The 25,164-nt window shown below is 48.9% G+C and overlaps 1 protein-coding gene across 1 annotated transcript in view; it reads left to right on the forward strand.

Moving 5' to 3' along the window:
- Positions 1–25,164, forward strand: part of TXNDC16 (thioredoxin domain containing 16) — a 36,058-nt gene that overhangs the window by 5,688 nt on the left and 5,206 nt on the right. Inside the window, exons 4-18 of the mRNA XM_057386283.1 lie at positions 637–719; positions 1,488–1,561; positions 2,457–2,531; positions 2,860–2,981; positions 3,506–3,596; positions 5,499–5,655; positions 6,702–6,868; positions 7,192–7,252; positions 8,628–8,778; positions 9,484–9,630; positions 10,092–10,151; positions 16,403–16,571; positions 16,878–17,014; positions 21,130–21,214; positions 24,565–24,703. Coding sequence (XP_057242266.1) covers positions 637–719; positions 1,488–1,561; positions 2,457–2,531; positions 2,860–2,981; positions 3,506–3,596; positions 5,499–5,655; positions 6,702–6,868; positions 7,192–7,252; positions 8,628–8,778; positions 9,484–9,630; positions 10,092–10,151; positions 16,403–16,571; positions 16,878–17,014; positions 21,130–21,214; positions 24,565–24,703 — 1,718 coding nt within the window. The remainder of the gene's footprint in view (positions 1–636; positions 720–1,487; positions 1,562–2,456; positions 2,532–2,859; positions 2,982–3,505; positions 3,597–5,498; positions 5,656–6,701; positions 6,869–7,191; positions 7,253–8,627; positions 8,779–9,483; positions 9,631–10,091; positions 10,152–16,402; positions 16,572–16,877; positions 17,015–21,129; positions 21,215–24,564; positions 24,704–25,164) is intronic.

Consider the following 25,164-nt stretch of genomic DNA (forward strand, 5'->3'; position numbering starts at 1 on the left):
TTTGGGGTGGGAGGATCTTAAAACCCATCCCATCCCACCCCTGCCATGGCAGGGACACCTTCCACTGTCCCAGGGTGCTCCAAGCCCTGTCCAGCCTGGCCTTGGACACTTTTATTTTCCAATTCTCTCAGCCTTTCTYCTAGGAGAGGTGCTCCATCCCTCTAATCAACTTGTGGCCCTCAATGAAGAGGCAATTTTTGAGATTTTTAAACCCAAAGGGTTTTGAAGAGCTGGTTAAATACTGTGTTTGCACAGTTCCAAGTGTTCCTGACCATCCTCTTGGGATGGGTTCTTTCCTGGCTCTGTCCTCAGTCCTGGTCCTTCAAACATTTTCATTTATTTTCTGGAGCTACCATAGAGGAGAAAGCCAATTTCCTACAGAATTGTCTCCTCAATTATGGATTTCTTTTCCATAATATCTGCCATGAAAAGGAGAATCCCTTACAAACAGGAGAACTAAAAGCTGTCATGGATTAAGAGGAGACCTTGTTTTTGTTCTCCATGATCCCTGGCTGTGTTTTCCCAAAGATATTGGTGTGGGTTGAGGCAGCAGCACAGCTTCCACATCTCAGTGTGGGGCAGGAGGATGCTCTTCACCTTAAGGACTTGCAGAAGATTTTTTTGTGTGTGTTTCAGTTTCTTCTGATGCCCAGCCCTTCTTGGAGCAGATTGAGAGCTCAGCTGAGACCCTCCAGGACTATGGAATTTCTGTGGTGAAGGTAAATGGGGCACAGGGGAGCTGCTGGACTGGGGGGAGTAAGGAGGGGTGAGAGGAGATGAGTAGGGAAGGGATGAACACAGATTTTTCATAAAAATGTAGAATCACAGGACAGTTTTGGTTCAAASGAACCTTAAATCTCATCTCATTCYCCCSTCCCAWRGGCAGGAGCACCTTCCACTRTCCCAGGTTGTTCCAAGCCCCTTCCAGCCTGGCCTTGGRCACTTCCAGGGATCCAGGGGCAGCCACARCTTCTCTGGGCACCCYGTGCCAGTGTCCATGTTCCATGATGGATGAGGTTKGTTCACTTCTTTTCAGCGCAGTGCAATAAATCTTTCATACAAAAGAATTTTTAGCTGAAATTTTGTGCAGATTTACGTGAGGGAATTACARATTCAGGCAAGTGTAACTAGACTCAAAGTRAAGTGCTTATATGTATTTATATTTGGATTTATTTCATTTCCTCCATCTRCAGGCCAAGTTCAATAAGCAAGCAGTGATCTATCACTTTGAATATGCTGGGCACATCGTGGGGTCTTTTGATCTCTACTGACCCAACCAGCAGGCTGAGCTGGAGAGCTGAAGCACAAACTCCACTCCCCATCTCTGGTCTATATTTTGGTGTATTTTCTTTCCCAGCAGCTTTGGAAAGGCTGGATTTACACCATTGAATGGAAGGCAGCTATAGGGGGTGTGTAGCATTGTGGGGCTGAATCTGTAATTACATGTGTTTTCTGTGAATCTGTAATTACATGTGTTTTCTGTCTAGGTGAATTGTCCCAAAGAGGATGTCTCAAGATACTGTGGAAAAGAAAATGCATTAAGGAAAGCTTTCCTGTTCAGGTGAGGGGGATTTCTGGGTGGTGTTTGAAGGAAATGCTGTCAACACTCAGAGATATCTGAAGGAATGAGAGGAGCCATGAGGACAGCAGTGATTTACATAACTGAGCAATAATTCCCCCAAAATTCCAGCAGAGTAGATGCTTTGTCCTCGGTGTGAAGCCTCCCATCCTGCCCCCCATTCCTTGGAGCAGCAGAGGGATGAGCTGTTCAATGGAACCACAGGAGAAGTCTTCCATCGTTGTTCTCCTGTCCTGGTAGCCTTCCAGCTCCAAAATTGTACTCAGACCATGAGGTTTTGGGTCTGGTCCTAGAAAGAAACCCTTTTTGATGCTCTCCCTGTTTGTGGGGGTGACTCCTTTGCCCTGGGTGAGAAGATTCAGCTCTTGGTCTTGTGTCAGCTGGAAGCTTCTCCTCATATCAGCTCAGTTCCCATTGACTGTTCTTAAAATCATGGAATCATTGAGGTTGGAAAAGACCTTTAAGACCATCAAGTCCAACCATTCCAAAGATCTTTAAGATCCTCTATCCAACCATTCCAGAGATCTTTAAGATCATCTATCCAATCATTCCAAAGACCTTTAAGATCCTCTATCCAACCATTCCAAAGACCTTTAAGATCCTCTATCCAACATTCCAAAGACCTTTAAGATCCTCTATCCAACCATTCTCTGAGCACTGCTGAGGCCACCAGGTGCCCAGGTGCAGTAGGAACCTGCTCAGCCAATGGTACCTGGGCTTGAACAATTCCCARCTTGGATCAAAGGCATCTCAAAAGGTGTTCTGCCCTCTCTCCATCATTCCCCCTATCCTGTGCCTGCCTTGGCTCCCTTTCCCAGCTGTGATCCCTGCAGGAATGTCTCCCAGTTCCTTTGGTGACTCTCTCTTCCCTCCCCAGAGGAAACCGCCTGATCCGGGAGTTCCCCACCGACGCCCTGTTCGATGTGAACTCCATCGTTGCCAACGTTTTGTTGTAAGTCCAGACCATATCCCACCCTCTGAAATCCTTTTCCTTTCTATTCCCACTAAATGCCAACCCCACAAGTTCCAGAGTTTGCTCTCAGCCAAGCAGTTTTGGCTTTGCTCCTTTCTTCCTTATGGTTTGACCCTCTTAAACTTTTTCCCTTGAGCCGACTCACCAGCACACACCTGGGCAMCTCCACTTGGCTGTGAATCTTTAATCTGCTAGAAAGAATTTGTAATTTTACCCTGTTTTTTTATCCTGTTTTTCCCATCATGGTTGTGTGGCTGCAAATTTACTCTTCAGCCATTTGCTGAAGAGGTTTTTTCTGCCTCCTCAGTGCCCTGCTCTTTAATGAAGTTAAATACGTCGAAACCCTGGCAGACCTTGAGAGCATTGAGAATGTGTTGAAAGGGAAGTCCAACATGGTCTTTGCCTAYGTACCAGCTACTGGGACAGCAGGTATGGACACCCAGCTTTCCATCCTTTTTCTCTTCCCACAGCCTTTATAAAGTATAATATCCAGGAGCTGAGTTTCTGACCCAAAATCCTGCAAATGGAAACCTGAAAGGGCCACCCAGCCATAAGATTTCTGCTTCCATATGGATTGCTTTGTTTCTAAAGGGTTTGGTTGCACTAGAAAAGTTTTTGCTGGGAGCATAAACCCTGAGAGATGGACTTAGAGAGGGAATTGACAGTGGTTGCTATCATAAAAATAAATAAATAAATCCCTGAGCAGATCTCTGGCTCTGCAGTAGAATTTGCTGGGGAATCAGGAATGGCATCCAGCTCCAGTTGCTCACTTCCCTTCACAGTGTGTATTCAGAGTCTGTGACATTGTACTGAGAGTTTCCAAAAGCTATTTGGATAATTGATATTTGAGAGTTTCCAAAAGCAATTTTGGGAATTGATATTTACACCTGGGAAGGATGGACAGGAGATGTGCAGGGAGCAGAGCTGAGTTCCCTTTGCCTTTCCCTTTCCAGAGCACAGAGCTGTGATGGAGGCAGCGTTTGTCTTTGGGTCTGTCCACCAGTTTGTCCTGACCACTGAGGCAGCRCTGCTGAAAGCCACCAGGTATGTCCAAACACACCTTGCCACCATGGAGAGCTGCTTTTCTGCACGGTCTGCCTCACTCCTGGCCTCTCAGATTCCCAGGCCAGCTCTGGAATGACATTAAGATGTTGTGCCATCAGTCAGATCTGTTCTGCTTTCCAAAAGCTGGTTGAACTCCTGGCCTTGGAGCAGCCTTGCTGTTTGTGGCTGTATTGGGTAGGATTTTGCAGGAGAAGAGCCCCCTGTCTCTTTTCCATGGCTGAAGGATCAAACTTCAGCCATGGGATTTTAGGAGAACTGATGTTAAAATCTTGAAACACTCCCACCTTGTGCTGTGATGTTCATGGATTTGGGAATTCCCATCAGATGGCTTCGCTGGCCATCCCTTCCCACACAGGAGGAGCTGCACTGGGATGGCAGATCCTTCCACCTGAATGCTGCTGATGGGACCTCCTGCAGTCAGGAAAATGAGGGAAGAAGTGGGAACATCACATAAATGTTTCATCCTCAGCCAGCATTGTGCCCAGGTGGTCAGGAAATCCAAGGGCACCTGGCTTGTACCAGCTACAGTGTGACCACAGGTCCAGGGCAGTGACTGTCCCCTGTGCTGGCACTGCTGAGAGAGCTCCAGTCCTGGGGAAAGTTCTGAGCCCCTCATGACAAGAATATTGAGGGGCTGGAGTGTGTCCAGGGAAGGGAATGGAGCTGGGGAAGGGTCTGGAGCACCAGGAGTGGCTGAGAGAGATGGGAGAGAGGCTGAGCCTGGAGAAAAGGGGGATCAGGGGGGACCTTGTGGCTCTGCACAACTCCCTGACAGGAGGGGACAGCCGGGGGGATTGAGCTCTGCTCCCAGGGAACAGGGACAGGAGGAGAGGGAACGGCCTCAGGATGGGCCAGGGGAGGTTTGGATTGGATGTGAAGGAAAATACCATCTCTGAAAGGGTTGTCATGTCAGAACAGCTGATTGTCACAACAGGGCAATAGTGGAGTTCCCATCCCTGGAAGTGATCAGAAAAAACATGGATGTGGCCCTTGGGGCCGTAGGTTAGTTGTGGCCTTGGCAGTTGGACTCCATGATCTTGGACGATTTTTCCAATGTTAATAATTTCATAACGATTTACCTGGGATTTTGTCCCAGGTGACACCAGGGCAGGCTCTGGGATGGCCTTTCCCGAGGTGCCATCCCATCCTTTCCGGGTATCAGGGAAGTGTTTCGTGGCTCCCGCTAGATGGCACGGTTGTCTTTTGCACAGGAATTGGCTGAATTCTCCTTAGAGCAGCGCCACCACTTCCCGAGCTGGGGAAATGGTGCGAGCTTCGGTTTGAGGTCTTAATATTGCGTTCTGCCCTTCCGTGGAGAGCTCTAAAATCTGTGTCCAAAGAACATCCCTGGTTTAGGGGTAGGGAATGGGTGTGATCGGAAAGGGAAGTGACTTCTCAAAGTTAATCACAGCAGTGATGGTGTCACAGCAAACCAGGGACACCTTCCACTGTCCCAGGCTGCTCCAAGCCTCATCCAGCCTGGCCTTGGACACTGCCAGGGATCCAGGGGCAGCCACAGCTTCTCTGGGCACCCTGTGCCAGGGCCTCCCCACCCTCCCAGCCAGGAATTCCCAATCCCCAATATCCCATCCATCCCTGCCCTCTGGCAGTTTGAAGCCATTCCCTGTGTCCTGTCCCTCCAGCCCTTGTCCCCAGTCCCTCTCCAGCTCTCCTGGAGCAACTTTAGGCCCTACAAGGGGCTCTGAGCTCTCTCTGGATCCTTCTCCTCTCCAGGTGAGCACCTCCAGCTCTCCCAGCCTGTTCCACAGCCCTGCCAATCCCTGACCTTGAGGACCATCCATAAAATCTGTCAGCAAACCTGGTCCCTCTATCAGGGCACTTTGACCCCTGCTCAGGGTGGTTTTGTTTCCTCTCTCACAGTCAGGATGACCCCGATGTCTCGTCTGCCCGGCTCCTGTTCTGCCACTGCCAGCGAGCCACAGAGGAAGGCCAGCCCTGCAGGAGGACAGCCCTGGGACAGCCCCTGACCCTGCTCAACATCCACAGGCACCTCAAGCTCATGGGGGCTCCTCTGGTGGTAGGACTGGGAAGGAGGAGCTGCTGGGGCCATGGGCAGGGAGGGGTGTGAGGGTGAGGGGGGTGAGAGCAGAGAGAAAGGCTGAGTGTGGGAATCTGCCCCTTCCAGGGTGAGTCCAAGCATCACCTGGTCCAGCAGCCTCACCAGTTGAGGACTGCCCAAAACTTCAGTAAATTATTGACGGCATTTTTAAAGAAGTTTTAAGCACTGACCAACTTGATATGAAACTTTTTCCAGTGTTTGACCTTGCTCTTGGTAAAGAAACCTTCCAAATGTTCCGTCTAAACCTCCCCTGATGCAGCTTTGAACCATTTCCACCTGAATAGGCTGGAGATATCGGAGTTTCCCTCTCCACATCTCCTCAGGAAGCTGTGGACAGCAATGGGTTCATCCMTCAGYCTCCTTTTCTCCAAATTAGACAACTCCAAAGCCCTCAGCTGCTCTTGTAGCCTCTCTGAAGGAGTTCCAGCACCCTGAATTTGATATCAGTCCTTCACACCTTGGTGATCATGAGGATCAGGAGGCTCCCTCCTATTTCCTCCTTCTACGGGGCAGAGAATTTCAGCAGCCTCCTGTTCCCACTGGCCATCCCAGCCCATCCCAAAGGGCATTCCCAATGGCTGAGAAATTCCAGCCATTTTCCTGGATTTATCCCACGGAGGGAAGGACTGCAGCGAGCACCTCGGTGCTGTCATGAAGCAGCATGTCCTGGGCAGGAAGGGAAGGATTCCAGCTCTTGCATGTTGTGGCTGGGATTTTCAATCTGCCCCCGGGGAGTGGATGCCAGGTAAATAAAAACTGAATGGAGATTTGACATCTRGAGTTGCTAAACTGCAAAAAAMCCCACACAAAATAAAGGCCTGKTTTTTAAACAGGGAAGGTYRTGACRTGTTGGAACAGTTTCACTGGGGTTTTGTGTGGGTTCTGCTTGGTTGGGTGTTTTAGAATCGGGGTTGGAAGCTTTTCCCTGAGGGTTTCTGTGGCAGGGGAAGAGCTGAGGTCCCTTCAGCTTGTGGAGCTGCACCATAACCCTGGGTATTCTCCAGACAGAGGTGGCTCAGGACCCCGAGAAGATCTCCACTGTCCACTTGCAGCTTGGGCTGCCCCTGGTGTTCATCCTGAGCCAGAGAGAGACCTACGAGGCTGACAGGAGGACAGCAGAGTTCGTGGCCTGGAAGCTCCTGGGGAAAGCAGGAGTTGCCCTTTTGGCCAGGTATTTCTCTCAGGTGTTTTGGGGTTCTGCTTGCATTTTGTGGGGTTTCTGAGCTCGGTTACCCCAGCACCAGAATGATAGTGGACTCAATCACACTGGGATGGGAGGCAGTAAAACCAGGTTATATCCTGTGAGAGGGTGTCACATTGAAGGATTTGTCCAGAATCGGATTAGTTTGGATGTGTTGCTGGCTTAAAAGTGGAAAAATACTCACACTAAGAGATTTTGGAAAGAAAACTTAGCCCTGATGGAATTAAGAGCAAAAAGAGTAGGGGTGACCTTCCATGTCACACCATTGTAACGTTCACTTTGTGTTTTGGAAGGGACCTCGTGGATCTGAACGTTCTGCACCGCTCAAACGTCGCCCTCAAGACTCCAGATGAGGTTGGATGATGGATTTATTTATTGGAYAGCTCTTCCTGCCCTGCCTGGGCTCTGGAGGGGTGGTGGGATGTTGCTTATTTCTATTATTATTTGACAGMATTCCTTGAAACTAAAGGAGAGTTGTCTTTCACAAATTGTACATGTGTGTGCAGCAGGTTATCCAGAGAATCTGTGGATATCCCATCCCTGGAAATACTCCAGGCCAGATTGGACAGGGCTTGGAACAATCTGGGATAGTGGAAGATGTCCCTGCCCATGGCATGGGGTGGAACTGGATGATCTTTAGTGTCCCTTATTCCATGATTTGGGATTGCCTGAGTTGGGTGCTGCAGAGCCATTGTGCCTGCTGGGAAAGAGAAAACAGCGAGTTTATTTTGGATTCAAAACGTCGAGTGATATCTCCACTGCTCCTTAAGGCAACACAAGGTTGTGAACTTCATCCAAGTGCAAATTCCTCAAAGATTTGGACTTCTGGAGGCCTTAGGAAAGGTGTCAAAAGATGGGAGAGGGAATGAGTGTGAAATGAGGAGCAAACAACCAAAGGTCTGTGCTGAGCTGCTCTAACCCAGTGCCTCTGGCAGTGATCTGAGAAGGGTGTGAGTGAAATGAGGCTGATCAAGATGAGTTAAACTCTGCAGGGACCTGACCCAGCTTGTGAGGGAAGCAGGAATTCRGTGCTGGCAGATGCCAGGGAACACTCGATGCCCCAGATTACCTGAACTGTCACACTTGTGATTGCAGAGGTGCAGRATCAGACCTGAGCATCCCCTCAGGGCTTCCTGTGGCCTGCTGAGAGATGGGCATGTTGGGTGGCTCCTCTGGGAACTGTAGGAGGTGCCAGCACTTGGTCATTTCTCTCAGCTCCTGATCAACTTTCCATTTTCTCTCCAGTGCCTGTATCCGAGCCAGTGCCAGCACTGGTTTTAAGCTGACACTGTCTCATTTCTTATCTCATGCTGAGCTCCATGAGATAAAGGATTTTTTTGTGCTGTTTTTTCAGGCTGTGACCCCTCTAATGAGGGACATCCAAGTGGCCCCTGTACCTCCCTGCTCTCCTTCCCTGCTTGGCCGCTGAGATTTTTCATGCAGTGCTGGATCTGTGTTAAGTTCCTGTGTTCATTTTCACCTCATAGCCACATTTACCTCCTCACCAGGRAACCTCAGCCTGGAATGAGAAAAAYTYRTGCACAGGAGARATTTGGCCAAAGAAAYATAACYCAGCCCTATTGCCCTATTTGGCAGCTTCATCGGGATCTGTGACACATCCCAAAAAGAAGAATTTGGGAGATGGTGCCCTGTCAGCCTGGAGTTTGGTCAGCAGACAGAATAAGCAGAGAGTGAAGTTGTGCTCCCACTGATTTATTGTTTTCCTCAGGGAATGCCAATCCAATACCTGGTTTTGGAAGACACYGATGAAATTATAACCCTGGTAGAAGATAAGAACAAGGTCAGACAAATCCAGGAGGATGAGGAGCAGGAGGAGGAGGAGGAGGAAGATGAGGATGAGAAAGAGAATAACAATCAAGGTGTGTAATTAATCAGTGAAAAGCTGATTGCCATCAGACAGAGCATACAATCAGATCAGACACCTGTGAAAACTTTAGAGAACATTTGCAGACCAACACAGTCACTTCTTGATGGCCACAAAGTGGCTGTTTCATTCTCTGACACCACTGGAATCTGACAGACAGCTCTGATTTTTAGGGGAAACACCAAGGGGRAAAATCAGAGCTGTTAGAGGTGCAGTTGCTGTGTGAGGGACAGGAATGCATGGTTAGATSCACCAGCTCTGAAAGTGTGAGGGGTTAAAGTGCACCCTGCCCTGGTCTCTTCAAGCATCTGAAGAGCCTCAGAATTATCCATCCCTTTGATGGGTTTGAGACATTTTTGGGAAAGCAGACCAGTCCTGCCTTCTCCAGGGGGAAAACTCCGGTCCCTGCAATGCATAAATGAAAATGTGTTTGTTCTCCGTGCAAAACTGGGGGTGTTTTCTTAAAAAAGGGGGGCAGGATTTTAGAGGAGCTTAAAGAATAGAGTTCAAATCCAAGGRTAGAGCTGGTGTGGGGTGGGATAAGGGCGTTTTGGGGGTTTGTCTGTGTGTCTGTGCCTCCTCTCCCCATGCAAGGCAGTCCCTCACCCTGTGTCTCTGCTGAGAGGTTCTGGATCACAAAACCACGAGCTGGGCTGACCCAGTTCCCCCTGCCCTGGGCACAGCTKTGGATCCCTTGCAGATATTCAGGATGACCAGGTGGTGGAAGCAGTTTCCAGGGACAAGAAACGAGAGCTGCCCCTGGAGCARATCCGTGTCCTGACAGAGGAGAATTTCCACTCTTCCCTCTCAGAGGCTGCCCRGACTGTGGTGCTGTTTTATGCCAGCTGTGAGTATGAAATGTGTCCCTTCCCAACTTTGGGATGCTCCCAATGTTTTCCATGATCCTGGAGATGAGTTGTGACCATAAATCTGTGTCAGATCCTGCCCCATGGGCACTGATAACAATCAGATTAAATCAGTTCTTCTCGCTGACTGATCATAGCAGATATCAATGTTCACAGATTTTTAACTTTCATTTTATAGGGGAAAAAAAGTGGGAGAAGTGGGAAAATTAAGGTAGCATAGACTCATGGAATGAGCTAGATAACTTGGTTGCTGTCTGCTGAAGTGTAAAAAGCAGAAGTCCAGAAGCACAAAGCTCAATTTTCCATATTTATGTCAAATCTTACAGAGYTTGAAGCAGCTCGGGGTGCAGAGAATCGTGATGTGACATTGTCAGGGAACCAGGGGTGCTGCCTGTCCTCTGTCTGTCCCTCAGGGCTGTGTTTCCCCTCTCCTGTGTTTCAGGGGAAGCCGTGTCCCTGGTGGTGCTGCGCTCSTACTCCGAGGTGGCCACTCAGCTGCAGGGTAAGGAATCCCTGGGTTTGGGGCTTTGTGCTGCTCCTGTTCACTGTAGGAACCAGGACAGTGAAGTACCTCACCCTCTCACCTGCAGTACAGCCATTTTTCCCCTCAAACTCTTGAGGAAGTCATATCCACCAGGTAGTTTAGGAAGAATCATTTATTTCTTATTTAGGGATCTTTGCAGAGTCTCTGCTCCCAAGGAGCAAGTGAAAGGACAAGAGGAGATGGCCTCAAGTTGCACCACAAGAGGTTAAGGTTGGATATTAGGAAAAAATTCTTCACTGAAAGAGTTGTCTAGCCCATGGCAGTGGTGGAGTYCCCATCCCTGGAGGGTTTTAAAATCCATGTGGATGTGGCACTTGGGGACATGGGTCAGTGGTGGCCTTGGCAGTGCTGGGAGARCTATTGATCTCAATGGAGGGATTTTCCAACCTAAATAATTCCATGATTCTGTGATTGTAGATGTTCCATCCCTGGAAGTGTTCCAGGCCAGGCTGGATGGGGCTTGGAGCACCCTGGGATAGTGGAAGGTGTCCCTGTCCCTTCCAATCCAGACTTCTCTGGGATCCCATTATGGGATGTTGTGCATGGTGACTGCTTGAGGAGGAGTTTGGGAAGGGCCAGGACAGAGCTCTGGGTGCAGTGGATGACACAGAGAGGCAAAGAGCAGGAACTGTGGCCTGGAATATGGGAACAGGGTCCTGTTTGTGCCCCTGTCCTGCCCAAGTGCTGGGTGGCACCTGAGCTCTCCTGGAAAAAGGAGCTGTGATTATGCCTGGCTTTGGAGAAAAGGAGGACAGATGGGTGTGGGCAGGATGGTGTTGGAGAATTGACAGTGATGGTGCCTCCAGGGCCTGGAGAGTGGCTCAGTTCTGTGGGAATTCCCACAGGTGGCCACAGAAATCCATAAATAACACGTGGTGGTGAACAGTGAGCAGCACATCAGGGAATCTGGGAACAAGGGCAGGAGGCAGAGATCCTTCAGSAGGGTCTGTGCAGCGAAATCCCCACATCCAGGCTTTCAGCCCCATCCCACCCTGGTTTGTGAACAGAGRTGGGTTCTTACATGGGCTGAATTTCTTCCAGAGGTGCCTTTTTCTCCCCTTGGCCCCCTTTCTCCASCCCAGGGGATGCTGAGGTGGCTTCAACCCACAGCAGCACAATGGGAAAGTCACTTAGATCCAGATGAGAGCTATTCCAGCACCTCTGAAGGTCCCAGTGCCTTCTGKTTTTTTCCTTCATCAAGGCTCATTTTTCCTGGTGCTGGCAGCCCCCTGGGTCTGGGCACTGTGTCCTGCAAGATTCATCAATGGGGATGTGCAGAGGACCCCATAGATTTCTGGGGAGCAGCTCCAATGGGAGTTGGTTACAAGGAGCTCTCCTGGGAATGCTGCAGACGGTGCTGGRGGCTGGAGGAAATCAGCTCTGCATTCATGGTTTGCACGGAGGGAAAGTCAGCAGCAGCTTTGGACTGGACTGAAATCCTGGGAATAAACAGGAAGAGTCAGGRGAGGTTGTTGTTGTTGTTGTTAGTGATATTGAGGTTTTTGGTGGGTTTTTTTGGGCTTGTCAGTGGTTTGGGTTTTTTTTTTTTTTTGGGCTCCTCCAGCAGCCAGGCCAGCTGAAGGAGCAGCCTGGAGAGTGTGTGGGTAAATGCTGGCCTCTTCCCAAGGCAGTGGCCAAACCTTGGCGGGTTCAGCACGGCCAGGATTTCACCGTGTGTGTTCTGAATCATCTGATCACAATCTCAGTGCGGGGAAGCAGCCACAGAAGGATTCTCAACAGAGATCACGAACTGCCTGGGGTCAGGGCCTTTCCTCTGTGATCACTGAGGTCCCTCTGAAGACTCCCAGGCCAGATGTGACCCTGTGGAATGACTCCAGTCTGATTTCTGTGCCGTGGCCTCGGAGCAGACACAGAACAGCTGCATTGGTGGGTCTGGAGATCCTTTTGCTCTGCTGCTGCAGGAGAAAACCTCAGGATGCTGTTCCCTGGGCTCTCAGTGATGGCTGGATCACGAAGAGGATCTTGAGCTGTGCAGGACTGAGAATAAAACCTGGGATATGGCTTGGGGCACTCCAAGTTCTCCAGAAGTGCTGATATTCCTGCCTGCCCCAGGATGGAGTGTCCTTCCTGAGCAGCTGTGTGAGGAGTGAATCACCCGGGCTGGAGGCACATTTGCAGTTACAGAACCAGGTCCTGCTCTCGATGCCAATTCTTTGTGCACAATGGCACTGAGAATAGGCTGTGTGTGCTCAAACACAGAGGGAATGGGGACTGGAATGACCCCRTGACTCATCCCAGTAACAGATGCTCAGCAGATCCTCACCAGATGAAGTTTACAGCCCTCGAGTGTTTTCACTTTGTTGAGAGATCCAGTTGAGCAGGAGACAAAGAGGAGCAGCTCTGCTTTGCTGAACTGAGCACGTTTTCTACCCTTGGAGGAAGAACGTGCCATTCCTGGTCCCACTGGGGCTCACTGCTGCACCTCTGGGTGGCTTTTGCAAGATGGGAGTTTTGGAAGTAGTAGTAGTTTTGTGAAGGTGAGGCAGTGCTGAGCATTTCTTAGATGTGTCATCAGCCTTCTTTGCAMGGAAGAGAGGAAATCAATATCTAAGAAAAGCAATATATTGTGATGGAAAAATGGTTCTGTCTTCCTTCTCTGTGCTTGTGGGGTCTTCTTGAGCAGGGACTTCCAAAGACAGGGGCTGAAGTTRTAGCTCAAAGGCAGGAAAATCAGCTGTGTGATTTAGCAATGGATATCCATGGAATGTAACTCTGGAGTGAGGATTTARGAGTTTGTTGTTTGATGTTTTCTGGGTAATTGTTTCCCATTCTGTGTTGGATTCTGCCTCTTGAAGTGCCCTTCATACATCACTTCTCTTTCATGTTGTAGCCTCTGGGACACTCYTCAAGTGAGTTGTTTTTATAATTACAATCATGGAATTGTTGAGGTTGGAAAAGCCCTCTTAAGTAAAGTGCAATTCTTCCCCCAGCACTGCCAAGGCCACCACTGCCCCATGTCCCCAAGTGCCACATCCACAGGGCTTTTAAATCCCTCCAGGGATGGGCACTCTAGCGCTGCCCTGGGCAGCTGTGCCAGGGCTGGACAGCCCTTTCAGTGAAGAAACATTCCCAATATCCAACCTAAACCTCCCCTGGCCCAGCCTGAGGCCGTTCCCTCTCCTCCTGTCCCTGTTCCCTGGAGCAGAGCGCGACCCCCCCCCCGGCTGTCCCCTCCTGTCAGGGAGTTGTGCAGAGCCCCAAATCCCCCCTGATCCCCCTTTTCTCCAGGCTCAGCCCTTTCCCAGCTCCCTCAGCCCCTCCTGGTGCCCCAGACCCTTCCCCAATTCCATTCTCTGGACACGCTCCAGCAGCATGCCAGTTCTACCTTCCAAGTGATATAAGTTCAAGAAATTCTTGATTTTCCTYATTCCCTATAACATTGATGATTTCTCTTGTTCTGGTTTTCTCAGACCTCTAGGACAGATTGTCACTGTTGCTGGGTTTAGTAGCACCTCAAACCCCAGGACAGCAGGATTTTGTGTTCCTCTTTCACCTTCCTCCCCGCTCATCAGTGACCACAGGGCTGGCCAGTCCCTTGCTGAGTTATTCAGTTCCTGAAAGTGCTGCTTGTTCAGTCATAAGATGGGAGAGGGATCATCCTGCACTGGATGTTTTTCAGGCTCCTTCAGAGCACATGATGGATAATTCCCTCAGCTAATACCCAAACACTAAAATTCACATTTGAAGGCCCTTTAAGCAGCCTCACAACTCGATTTTAACAGGATATCAAAGCCCCATTTTCATGGAATTATTTTCCAGAGTTGGGCAAGACACGAGATGATGTGGTAAGAGATGATGAGAAGCAGCTACACTGGATCAGAGGTGTGAAGTAAATCTGAGGTCAGGCTTTTCATTTCAGATCTTTGGAATGACACAAACCATTTCTGCTCTCATGGAGTGTTTGGACAATTCCTTCCTGCCTGGATRGATTTGCAGGCCCTTCACTTGTGCTGCTTCTTGCTTTTTCTGCACAAGCTTGCAGGAGTTTGACGCAAGGCAGGACAGCAGCAAACTTGTTAAGTGAGCTGGAATGAAGGGTGCAGAAAATGGTTCTGGGAGATGCCAAGGACATAGGGATGAAGGGTGAGAACTCATGCTGAGGTCAACCCTGTCTGCAAAAATATTCAGAGAATCCCAGAATGGTTTGGGTTGGAAGGACCTTGAAGCCCATCTCRTTCCAGCCTMCTGCCAGGRRCACCTTCCACTRTCYCAGGTTGCTCCAAGCCCCATCCAACCTGGYCTGGAACACTTCCAGTRAGGAGGTGGGAGTCCACAGCCTCTCAGGACACCAAGAATGTGTGCAACACTCAGCTGTGCTCAGTTCTCAGTAGCTTGTTTGAATATTTGGTCAGCCCTCCCCACCTTGGCATGGGTTGCTGCTTGACCCTGCCYGGTGATCTCACTGCCCCCTCTGGAGCAGATTTGAAATTCGTTGATTTTATTGTTTCTGTCTTACTGGCAATTTCCAGGCAAAACTTGGTTGGGTTTTTCCTCAGGAGGGAAGCCTTTCAAACTGCTCCAGATTCTCATTTGCTTAAGCCTTTCCAAAAACGTGATTCCCAGGACAGAACACCATTTAACTCACATGGCCTGCAGATGCTGTTGAGAATTCATCAGTTTTCTGCACCCTGCTTCTCCTCATGGAATGCTGCTCTCCTTCACTTTGCCCTTCAARGTGCTTTCTGCCCCTCTGGGCTTGGGATCAAAACCACCTTGGATGTGTTTTTAATTCYGTCAGCCAGGCCTTTCATGAAAATAGTGATCAAAATCAAACCCAGGACAGGGAGGGAAGAAAGCTTGTCTGGTTTGAATTGTTTTCTTGAGAAATCTTCATCATCTCCCCAATGCTGATTTCTGAAGGACTCTGCCRTGGTCTGCCTCCATGTGTGTACTTGTCTGTAGGTTTCATCCCATCTTTCCCACGTAGCTYTTGAATTCTTTTCAAAGAAATTTAGGGAAGGAATGAAGATTTCTGAGATTGGGCATTCCTGCTGTGGGCATGGACAACTGCAAAACRTCCTTGGTCAGGTCCCTGAGGCAGCTCAGGCCAGGCTGGAGGCTGAGGGAGGGGAGGGAGTGAAGCTGGTGGTGCTTTTCCTGTCAGGATTTAGGTCAGGCTTAGCCATGGACGAGCAGCAGCAGCCTGTGCTGGGCTTCAYCCATCCCAGAGATAAAGGAAAGGCTGGTGAGGTCCCTAAAAGTGTCCCAAGCCAGGCTAGATGGAACTTGAAGCAGCCTGGGATAGTGGAATGTGTCCCTGCCCATGGCAGGGGGTGGAATGGGATGTGATTTAAGGTCCCTTCCAACTCAAACCATCCTGGGATTCCATGATTCTCTGCTGAAGGAAATGTTGGAGTTGCACAAGTTTTGGGTTCATGGAGAGCACACAGGGCACCAACTTTCATTTGAGTTTATTGCATTGGTGAGACCCATAAAAAGCCTTTTTAGGACATTTTCCAGGACCCACAGTTGGACTGAGTGCTCTTCCTTTCCTACTCCCTTATTTGTGAGACCCTTTTTTAAGGTCCTACAGGTGTCTGCTGGTGGCTTTGGGTGGGATCACAGAAAATCCTGAGTTGGAAGGGATCCACAAGGATCATCAGCTCCTGGCTGTGCACAGGACACCCCAACAATCCCACCATGTCCCTGAGGGCACTGGATGGGGGGAAATGCCACCAGCCTCTGGTCTTACACCTCCTAATCCCCTYTAAGTGCCCTGTGTGCATTTGGCTTTGAACTTGAAGTAGAACATTTCTCAGTATTGAACACCTTAATAAATAAAAAGGTCTTGGCTACATCCTCCTCTTCCTCCATGCCAAGCTTTATCTTCCCTCCTTCCTGTAAGTGAGTGCCTGCATTATTTCTTTCTCTTGGCYCTATTCCTAAGGTATTCCCAGTACCTTTCCTTGCTGCCTTTTAAACTCCTGGACCGTTGCTTCATTTTATGGTGTCATTTGGAGTTACCAGCCAGTTGTGATTGTCCCTAGGAATGAGTGATTTCAAGAGGGAGAAATGGGCTGTACTCAAAGGGATTGTGTATTTGGGGCTGGGTTTTGAGATTTCTGGCAGCATTAATACAAATATATACAATAATACCCACCAAGCTAATAAAAACCTTTATTTTCCAGCCCATTTATTATTATTTTTAGCTTTTCATATCATCCATGAGTATTTCTTTTCCACTCTAGGAACCTCGGGGGTTTTGTTGTCCAGGGTGAACTGCTGGGACTGGCCTGTCGTCTGCAGCCAGGAGAATGTCACCCAGTTCCCTACAATCAGGATTTACAAGGAGGGACAACAATCAGTGACATACGATGGCATGTGGGGAACTGAAGAGTTGAGCAGCTTCATCCTTCTGTGAGTGACAAATCCCCTTGGGGTGACACTGGCACATCTGCCACATCCTTCTTCTGTCACCGTCCCTGTTTTATCCTGGAATTCCTTCTTTGTTATTTTTTTGGGGGATCCCAAGGATCTCAGAGCAGTCAGTTTGGCTCAACCAGCTCCAGCACCTCTCTGTGAATAAACTCTGCCCTTCCTATAATTTTTGTCTCTATTGAGGTGTCACACTTACCCCATTGAGCTGATGAGGTTTCCCTTTTGTCTCTTCATCCCAAAAGCAGAGCAGACACCATCCCAAGTTGTTTCTCTGCCTCTCCACAGGAGCAGAGCTCCCTGCCCRCTGAAGCTGGCCACGATGGATGAAGCAGAAGGATATTTAAGAGGRGAGTTTCCCTCTGAGCTGCCATCCCATCCCCACACCTCGCTCCTGGGAGTGTTCAGCACGGCCACCAACGAAGGTTTGTTGGTAGTTTTTAAAAAACAGARCAGCAATAAGGTAAAATGCAAATTTCTTTCATCAAAAGGAATGAAATGTGAATAACTCAATAAAATCCACTTGTGGATTTAGAAATAGGTGGATATAGAAATGCAATRTATTAACAAGGGAGAGGGAATAAAGCCAATGTGGAGAGGAAATGTCATGTTGTGCTTCAGGCAAATCACAGAACCATGGAATGGTTTGGGTTGGAAGGGACCTTAAAGCTCATCYCATTCCACCCCTGCCACRGGCAGGGACACCTTCCACTGTCCCAGGTTATTCCRAATCACATCCAGCCTGGCCTKGGRCACTKCCAGGGATCCAGGGGCAGCCACARCTTCTCTGGGCAYCCTGTGCCAGGGYCTCACAGTTGGGAGGTGAGATCTTCCAGCCTGATGGATTCCTGGTTGCCAGCTTCCCCTGGGAATTACTGCCTTAAAAATAGGAGAACTTCCTGATCTTGCTTAAGATCAAACTTTCAGACTATTTTTCATTTTAAAGCTCCCTTGTGCCTCTGATCTTTGGTTTAATGCAAATCAAGCTACTTTTTCACATGAGGGGGTCCAGAGGGAAGAGGTAAGACAAGACAGAACGTCTGGAACCAGCTGGAAAACACTTGGGCTGTGTTCCTTGAGCCAGCTGACAGCCAATTCCTTGCTTTCCTCTGGAGTATCTATTTTGATAAATGTAGCAGGAAATCCTACTGATCCCAAAAAGTGTTTAATCCARCCCAGAGAAGCTGTGTCTCCCCATCTCTGGAAGTGTTCAAGGCCAGGTTTGGATGGGGCTTGGAGCACCCTGGGATAGTGGGAGGTGCCCCTCCCCATGGCAGGGGGTGGAATGGGATGATCTTTTTAGGTCCCTTCCAAACCAAACTATTCTGGGATTCTACAGAGAATTTGTTTATTTGCTTCCATGCAAACACAAGCCTTGGAAATTTCCAGACAGTTCTTTGTGGATCCTGCAGGATAAACTCTTCCCTYAGGGCACCCTCTGCAATCCACAGTGGCATCCACAGTCTGGGATAACTCAGCCACCACAGGGAGATGAAAATTCAGAATGTCTTTTCCACCCTGGGGGTGCTGCAGCTGTGATGCAGAACAGCCTGAGGGAGCAGAAACCTGGAGCCAGCTGTTCCAGCACCAMCCCAGGCTGAGGTCAGGAAAACCACATTATTCCTCTTACCAACCTGCAGCCTCATCTGGAATTCCCAATCATTTTCTCATGGCAGAATTGCTGCTGTAACCCAGAGCAGCTGTGCACTGTGTCATTGCCATTTCCAGTGAACTGAAATGGAGCAGTGAGATGTCCTGCTAAATAAATCCTGGATGATTTCCAGCTCATAGCATCAGCACTATGTTAAGAAGCCTTTTTGGGGGGTCAGAGCTAAAAGGGGCTTGTTGGAAAAATCCTGATTAAAATTTATTAGGAAGAGGTGAACGCRCGATGAGGGCAACGAACGAGCATTTTCCTGGGAAGCTGGAGCACTTCAGGGAGATAAATTTGTTTTTCATGCAAAACTGGGAGCATCCTTGAAAGTCAGGCTGTCCTAAACCCTGTGGCAAAAGTTTTAAAATATCTCTGTGTTCTGCACAACTCTGGTGCCTCATAGGGCTTGGCAGCATCAGTGGGAGCCAAGTGATGAAGGCTCAAGGGATGCTGCAGGTGCTGCTGTGCTGAGAGCAYGATCAGGAGGTGCTTTCTTCCAGGGGTGGTGCCCAGAACCACCAAAAACTTCCCAAAACTCTGCAGGGATTTTAGACCCTCATCTGGCAGCTCGATTCCTTCTTGTTCCCAGATCAGTGAAGTTTTTTTGTGCAACTCACGGTGGCTGTGGTGGRAAGCAGCTGGGATTCCAGCTCCAGGAATGTGCTGTGGAGCCTGAGCAGCCCCATCAGGGAGTTAAAGCAGTACTTTCAGGGGGGGTAATTTCCTAGGAAGTGTTTAAATAGATTTTTTTGAAGTGCTTCCTGTCTGCAGTGTGTGAATTTGGGGGGTTTCGGAGCAAAGAATCCACAGAATTCGGAGAAATTTCGGAGACCTTTCAGAGAAATGTGGGCTGGTGTGTGGCTCTGGGGCTGGCACAGCCAGAAAGAGAGGAAAATTGGGAAATGTGTTGGGGAGGAAGGATCTCATCAGGTCAAGGAACAAGCCTGGTGTTGCTGGAGGTTGTCCTGACTTAGGAGATAATTTCTGCAGCCAGAGCAGCACTTCAGGAGGAGTTTCCATCTAAAGTGAGGATTAAAGGCTGGAGAAGTGCTTGGTGCAGGAGCTTGGGATGGGAACTTTYCTTTCAACACTGATAAAATCAAACAACCAAAGAGCAAAAGGGGCTGGAAACCAGCATCAAACCTGTCCAAGAGTGGTTTCTCTCCAGCAGCTGGAGAGGGATTTGGGACAAGAGATGGATGGACAGGACACAGGGAATGGCTTCAAATTGCCAGAGGGCAGGGATGGATGGGATATTGGGAAGGAATTCCTGGCTGGGAGGGTGTAGAGGCCCTGGCACAGGGTGCCCRGAGAAGCTGTGGCTGCCCCTGAATCCCTGGAAATGTCCAAGGCCAGGTTGGATGGGGCTTGGAGCAACCTGGGGCAGTGGAAGGTATCCCTGCCCATAGCAGGGGTGGAATGGGATGAGCTTTAAGGTCCCTTCCCTCCCAGCTCATTCAGSAATTCCAGGACAATGACTGAGCCCTGAATGAGCCAATCCTTAAGGAGCCATTTCCATTTAAAAAGGAAAACAGTTTAAATGAAAGTTGATGGGCCACTGGGGAAAGAGTGGAAAATACAGCTTTGAGTGTAGCTGCAAAAAGGGAATCAAAGATTTGAGTGTAGCTACAAAACAGGAACCACAGGACCAAAACAGGAATCAAAGGACCAAAACAGGAACCAAAGGACCAAAACAGGAATCAAAGGACCAAAACAGGAACCAAAGGACCAAAACAGGAATCAAAGGACTGAAACCAGAGCAGTTGTGAGGCAGCTCCATCTATTGAACTCTGAATCACTGGCCCCAGGAGCCTGGGCTGACCAACTGTGCTGTGACAGTGAACAGTCTGTGACAGAAGCAATCACTGATGTCTGACAGCAACTTATAGCATGGCTGTGTCTGAAATACCTCATTAATTCTCAGGAAAAGCCAGACTTCTCCAAAGAGCGAGATTTCTCCCCGTGCTTGGGTCAGAAGAGCTGTTTTTGGTGCTTTCAGTTGCTCAATAGAGAGGAGGAGGAGTGGTGGTGGTGTTGAAATCCTGCCTGTTCTCACCCCACCTTTGGCAGCAGCTGCTTGGAGCTCTGATCTCTGCATTTCTCAAGCTCCCCACCGTGCCTGGCCYGTTCCCACAAAGCTTGGCTTTCCCACTGCCTGAAACCATGGCCAGGCTGGACAGGGCTTGGAGCASCCTGGGATRGGGACAGGGGGTGGAATGAGATGAGCTTAAAGGTCCCTTCCAACCCAAATCATTCTRGGATTCTGTGAMAATGGAGGCTTTTTATGAGGGAATAAACCAGCCCTGGAGTCAGCTTTGTTTTGGAGCAGTGCTCTCAGTCTCAACTGTGCTCAAGAGAGCCCCAGCCTGGTTTTTTTCCTATCCTGCAACAGCCCCAGCCTGCTTGGAGGAGCTGGATAAACCAAGAAACACTTGAGGGAGAGCTTGGTTTATCTCCAGGCTCTTAGCCCTACTCCAGTAAAGCCATCACCCRTCATTTCTCAAAGGTCACTGGGATTTATGAGATTTTTCTTTAGACTTATAAGTGGTCTCCTGTTTCCAAGAACGCTTACAGACTGTAAGTCCTTAAGGACATTTCATTTCCCTCTGTCCTGCAGATCCTGGAGGCTCAGTGCTGGTGGCTGAAGAGCAAACACTGCCCTCATAATGGGAATTTTCCCCTGATCCTTGCTCTCTGCCTGCTCCTYCTCCCATGGCCTGCAGCCCTGAGCTGCAGTCATTTTTTGTGAGCCTCTAATCCTGCTTTAATTCCTGAAAGTCTGCTCTGGCAGGATGTTATRTGTGCAGGCATCGATCACTTTTCCAGGAAAAAATTATCAACACCTCTCTTCCTRTTGTTTATTCTTGTGTTTTTGTCTTTTTCCAGCCAGGGAAGCTTTTGAAGAGGCAGGAAACATCCTGAGTGGCCAYGTAAGGATGGGGATGTATTTTGAAGATGATGCTTTGGCTCTGTAAGTGGTTTCTCTTTTTCTTTGGGGAGAATTCAAGCTGATCTGCTCTTAGAGAAAGACAGTGCCTGGGGCGAGTGTCACTGTGCTGAGTGACAGCTAAAAGTGATTTATTCCTGCAGGGAAATGGGTCAGGACCCATCCAAAGGGAATTGTTGGCTCAGCTTATCCACAGTCACCTCCCTTTCTGCTCTTCTTACTCACTCCAGGTGTTTTCAGCCCCCGTGGATCTGGTTGTGTTCCTCATCCAAACTGGAGCAAATCTTTATGAAAGGCAAAAAAAAAAAAAATAAAATAAAACCAGGCTGGAAAAATAATACCATCGGTGTGTGAGGGAGAAAAAAAAACAAACCCTGCTCTTCTCTCTTCCCATGAGGAAGGAGTGATGGATTGTCACTGCAGTGCCTTCCCTTGCTCTGATGGTTGCCCCCAGTTGCCAAGAGCAGCCAGAAAATGTGACTACTTGGGCTAGGAGTRGAGTGGCCATTGAGTCTGGCTGCTGGAAAAGGCTTTGGAAGCTGGGAAATAAATGCAGCTTTGCCGTGGAGCTGCACTCCTGGTGGAATTGCATCCCTGACTTTAAGGCAAATGGGATTTTACCTGTGTCATTAAGACTCCAGCAAAGGGCAAAATCCTTTGGGTTCGAGTGTGAGAGGTGCTTTGGTGCCTGGAAATGCAGCTGAATCCTGGGGGAATCCTCAGCTTGTCCTGGCTTCTCATTTCCATCAGGAATCAGCTCTCAAGGCTGAGTTAAAACCCCCAGAAGGTCCTTGCCCTGTTTTCTGGGTGTGGATTTAACAGCACCAGGGGATTATTTTCATGAGTTCCTTAGAGGTGTGATGCATTCCTGATGAGACACGGCTGTTTTTGTGGTGAGTGCAGAGAATAAAAATGCAAATACCTTGGGAATACATCTCCATTTAACCAAACTGTGCTCCAGGCACCAGGGTGAACCTGACCCCCCCTCCTTAAGACTTTTTTTTCCCTAAGGATTTCAGCCCAGCTGATAAAAGAATAAAAAGCAGAGGACAGGATGATCTTACAAGGTACCAGTAAAAAAAGCCTGTGTTCTCTCAGAGCTGACACAAACAAGAATCCACCTCCCTGCTCCTGCTCCAGGAGCCTGCAGCCTGCTCCTGTTCAGCAGGAATATTTAACACAGTTTATACTGATAGTCCTTCTGCCAAATTGGGATTTTGGCTGTGATTTGTGGGTGAAGCTACTGTAGCCTGATGGGCTTCTCAACTGTAAGCAGAAAGTAAACACTTACAGGAATTCCTTATGCAAGAGCCAGGCTCAYTTCCCTTCTTCAGAAAAAGGAAAGCCATTCTTCAGCTCAGCACTCAAGGAGAAAAAATTTGTGGCTCCCAGGTCGCAGGAAGCTGATTCCCCTTTTGTTCATCCTGTAGACCTTTTCCAGGGAAAAAGGGAAAAGAATACACAAAGGTGCCAGCAAAGCTGTTTGCTCAGCAGGCACCTGCTGGGCTGGTCACTAATGGACGGGAAAAAGGCATTGAGGAAGAAATGCTTTGCATGAGGCTGTTATTTATTCCCACGTCGATGTCAGAGATCCCTGCCAAGTGTTTGTTTGCAGATGGATTTGATTGAAATGCAAGACTCGTGTTACCCACTGAATGGTCCTGCTGTATAAATAGAAAGCTGTGGTGAGCAGCAGCACAACCCCTCAGCACCAGGAAGAGGAAAAGGGATTTCAGGATAGAGTGTGGCTGGGGAATTTGGTGATTTTTTTGGCAGTATATATAATATTTCCTTCTAGAATCCCAGAATTTGGGTGGGAAGGGACCTTAAAGCCCATYTCRTTCCCCATGGGCAGGGACACCTTCCACTATCCCAGGCTGCTCCAAGCCCTTCCAGCCTGGCCTTGGAAACTTCCAGGGATGGGGCAGCTTCTCTGGAAGTCTTTTCCACCCTCACAGATGCTGATCAAAGGCTGCTGGACAAATTGACGTATTTTAAATACAGGGAACAAGATCTGGCTCCTCTGAGCCGTGACCAAGGCGAAGAATCTCTTTAAAACCTGGAGAAGTTATTAAAGAAGTGTATTAAACTGTACAAGTTTAATAAGTTTGAATTCCCTGAATTAATTTGTTGGTTTTTTTTTTTTTTTAGGATTTTGCCACTCTTAATCAACAACCAACTCAGGTTAATTTGCAAAATAGTGAAGAGAGGAGTTAAGGAGGAGGATTTGCAGAGGTGTGAGAATCAACTGGTTTTAAGTAGCAGAACTTGTGAGTCCAGACAGGGAGAGGAAAGCTTAGCTCAGGGCTGGATTTACAAAGATAAAGAAAAGAAATGGCTCAGATAAATCCAGCAACTGTTTAGTAATTCTTTCCCAACATTTGAAGGCTCAGGGAAGTCCATGCTCAGGAGTTGGATTTCTGTGATCCTTGTGGGTCYCTCCCAACTRAATTCTGTGATTCTGTGGTCACTGCTGCTCTTCACCARTGTCCAAGGCCAGGTTGGATGGGGTTTGGAGCACYCTGGGATAGTGGAAGGTGTCCCTGCCCATGGAACTGGATGATCTTTAAGGTCCCTTCAACCCAACCCATTCTGGGATTCTTTGGTGTCACAACTTTTGAAAATTTGCCAGGAGCCTTTGAAAAACAAACGAGACATGCCCCCAAAAACTGCAGAGGCAGCTGATTTCCCTGTCACACCCTTCCTCTGGGTGGTGCCATCAGGAGCCTCCAGGGCTGAAGTTCTTCAAACTTCCAGAAAATTGCTGTTTCGGCTCAGTGTCCCCCCTGCCCTTTCATTGCTCAGACTTCTCCTATTTGTGCTTTTCCCACTTTCTCAGCTTTTCTTTGAATACTTTGAGCCCTCTTGCCAGAAGGACATTGGGGAATGAAGGATGATCTGGTTACTCYCCCAGGAGTGGGTGGGTGCAGCCTGGGTGTGCTTGGACGTCACCAAAATTGTTGGGATTGTTCACTGAGACAAAAATTGGATCTCCTGGARGTTGTTTTGTCTGGGTTGTGTCCCTCAGGTGGAATTTGAGACTTTCTATTTGCCTTGGCTTGAGAGGCAGAGTGAAACCCTGGGTGGGGTTTTGCACCACCCAACCTCAGGTGTGAAAATGAAAGAGAAGTAGGAATAGAATCCCGGAATCCTGGAATGGTTTGGGTTGGAAGAAACCTTAAAAAAGAAACCCATCCCATTCCATCCCCTGCTCTAGGCTGGGACACCTTCTACCATCACACGTTGCATCAAATCCTGTCCAAGCTGGCCTTGGGCACTTCCAGGGATGGGAGATGTCTCCAGGAGGATGCCACCTGAGTGTGCAGCACATTTGGTGTGTGTCCAACCCCCCTGTCCCCATCCCTCTTTTTCAGATCCCAAAAATACTCCGTGTCCCCCCCTGCCCTCCTCCTTGCCCGGGGCAGAGACCACAGCGTGGAAAGCATCTCTCTGTCCAAACCCAGCGTGCAGGACATGGTGCAGATGATCAGACATGAACTGCTGGACATTTTTGTGAGTAAAAATAAAATCAGAAACGTCCTTTTTCTGCTGTGGTCGTTTGCAGAGCCCCGATGACAGYGCAGAGTTCTGCAGAACAGCCATGGCTGCTCGTTATTTTTATCGTGACAAGTTTGTTTTTAAATTTTATGACTTGGAGCAGAGAGCTGCTGTTTGCTGTGTGGTCTTGGAGCAGGAGACCCTGGAGCTGAGGACCAGCCTGAGAGTCACTCACCCATTGCTGCAGTGCTTGGCCTCTCACAGGGGCTGCTCCCTATTCCCAGAATGTTTTCCATGTGCGTTTTGGAGCTGTTTGTTGCCCAGTGGAGCTGGCCTGAGCTGTTCTTGCTCTTCTCACATCCCCATATCCAAGCTCCCCAGTGAAGCTGGCCTGAGCTGTTCTTGCTCTGCTCACATCCCYATATCCAAGCTCCCAGCTGCTCCCACGGACTTGGTTGGGCAAAGGCATCTCTGAG

This window comes from Malurus melanocephalus, unplaced genomic scaffold (genome assembly GCF_030028575.1).
Source record: "Malurus melanocephalus ecotype Western Australia unplaced genomic scaffold, MMel_1.1 scaffold_948, whole genome shotgun sequence".
Classification (NCBI taxonomy): domain Eukaryota; kingdom Metazoa; phylum Chordata; class Aves; order Passeriformes; family Maluridae; genus Malurus; species Malurus melanocephalus.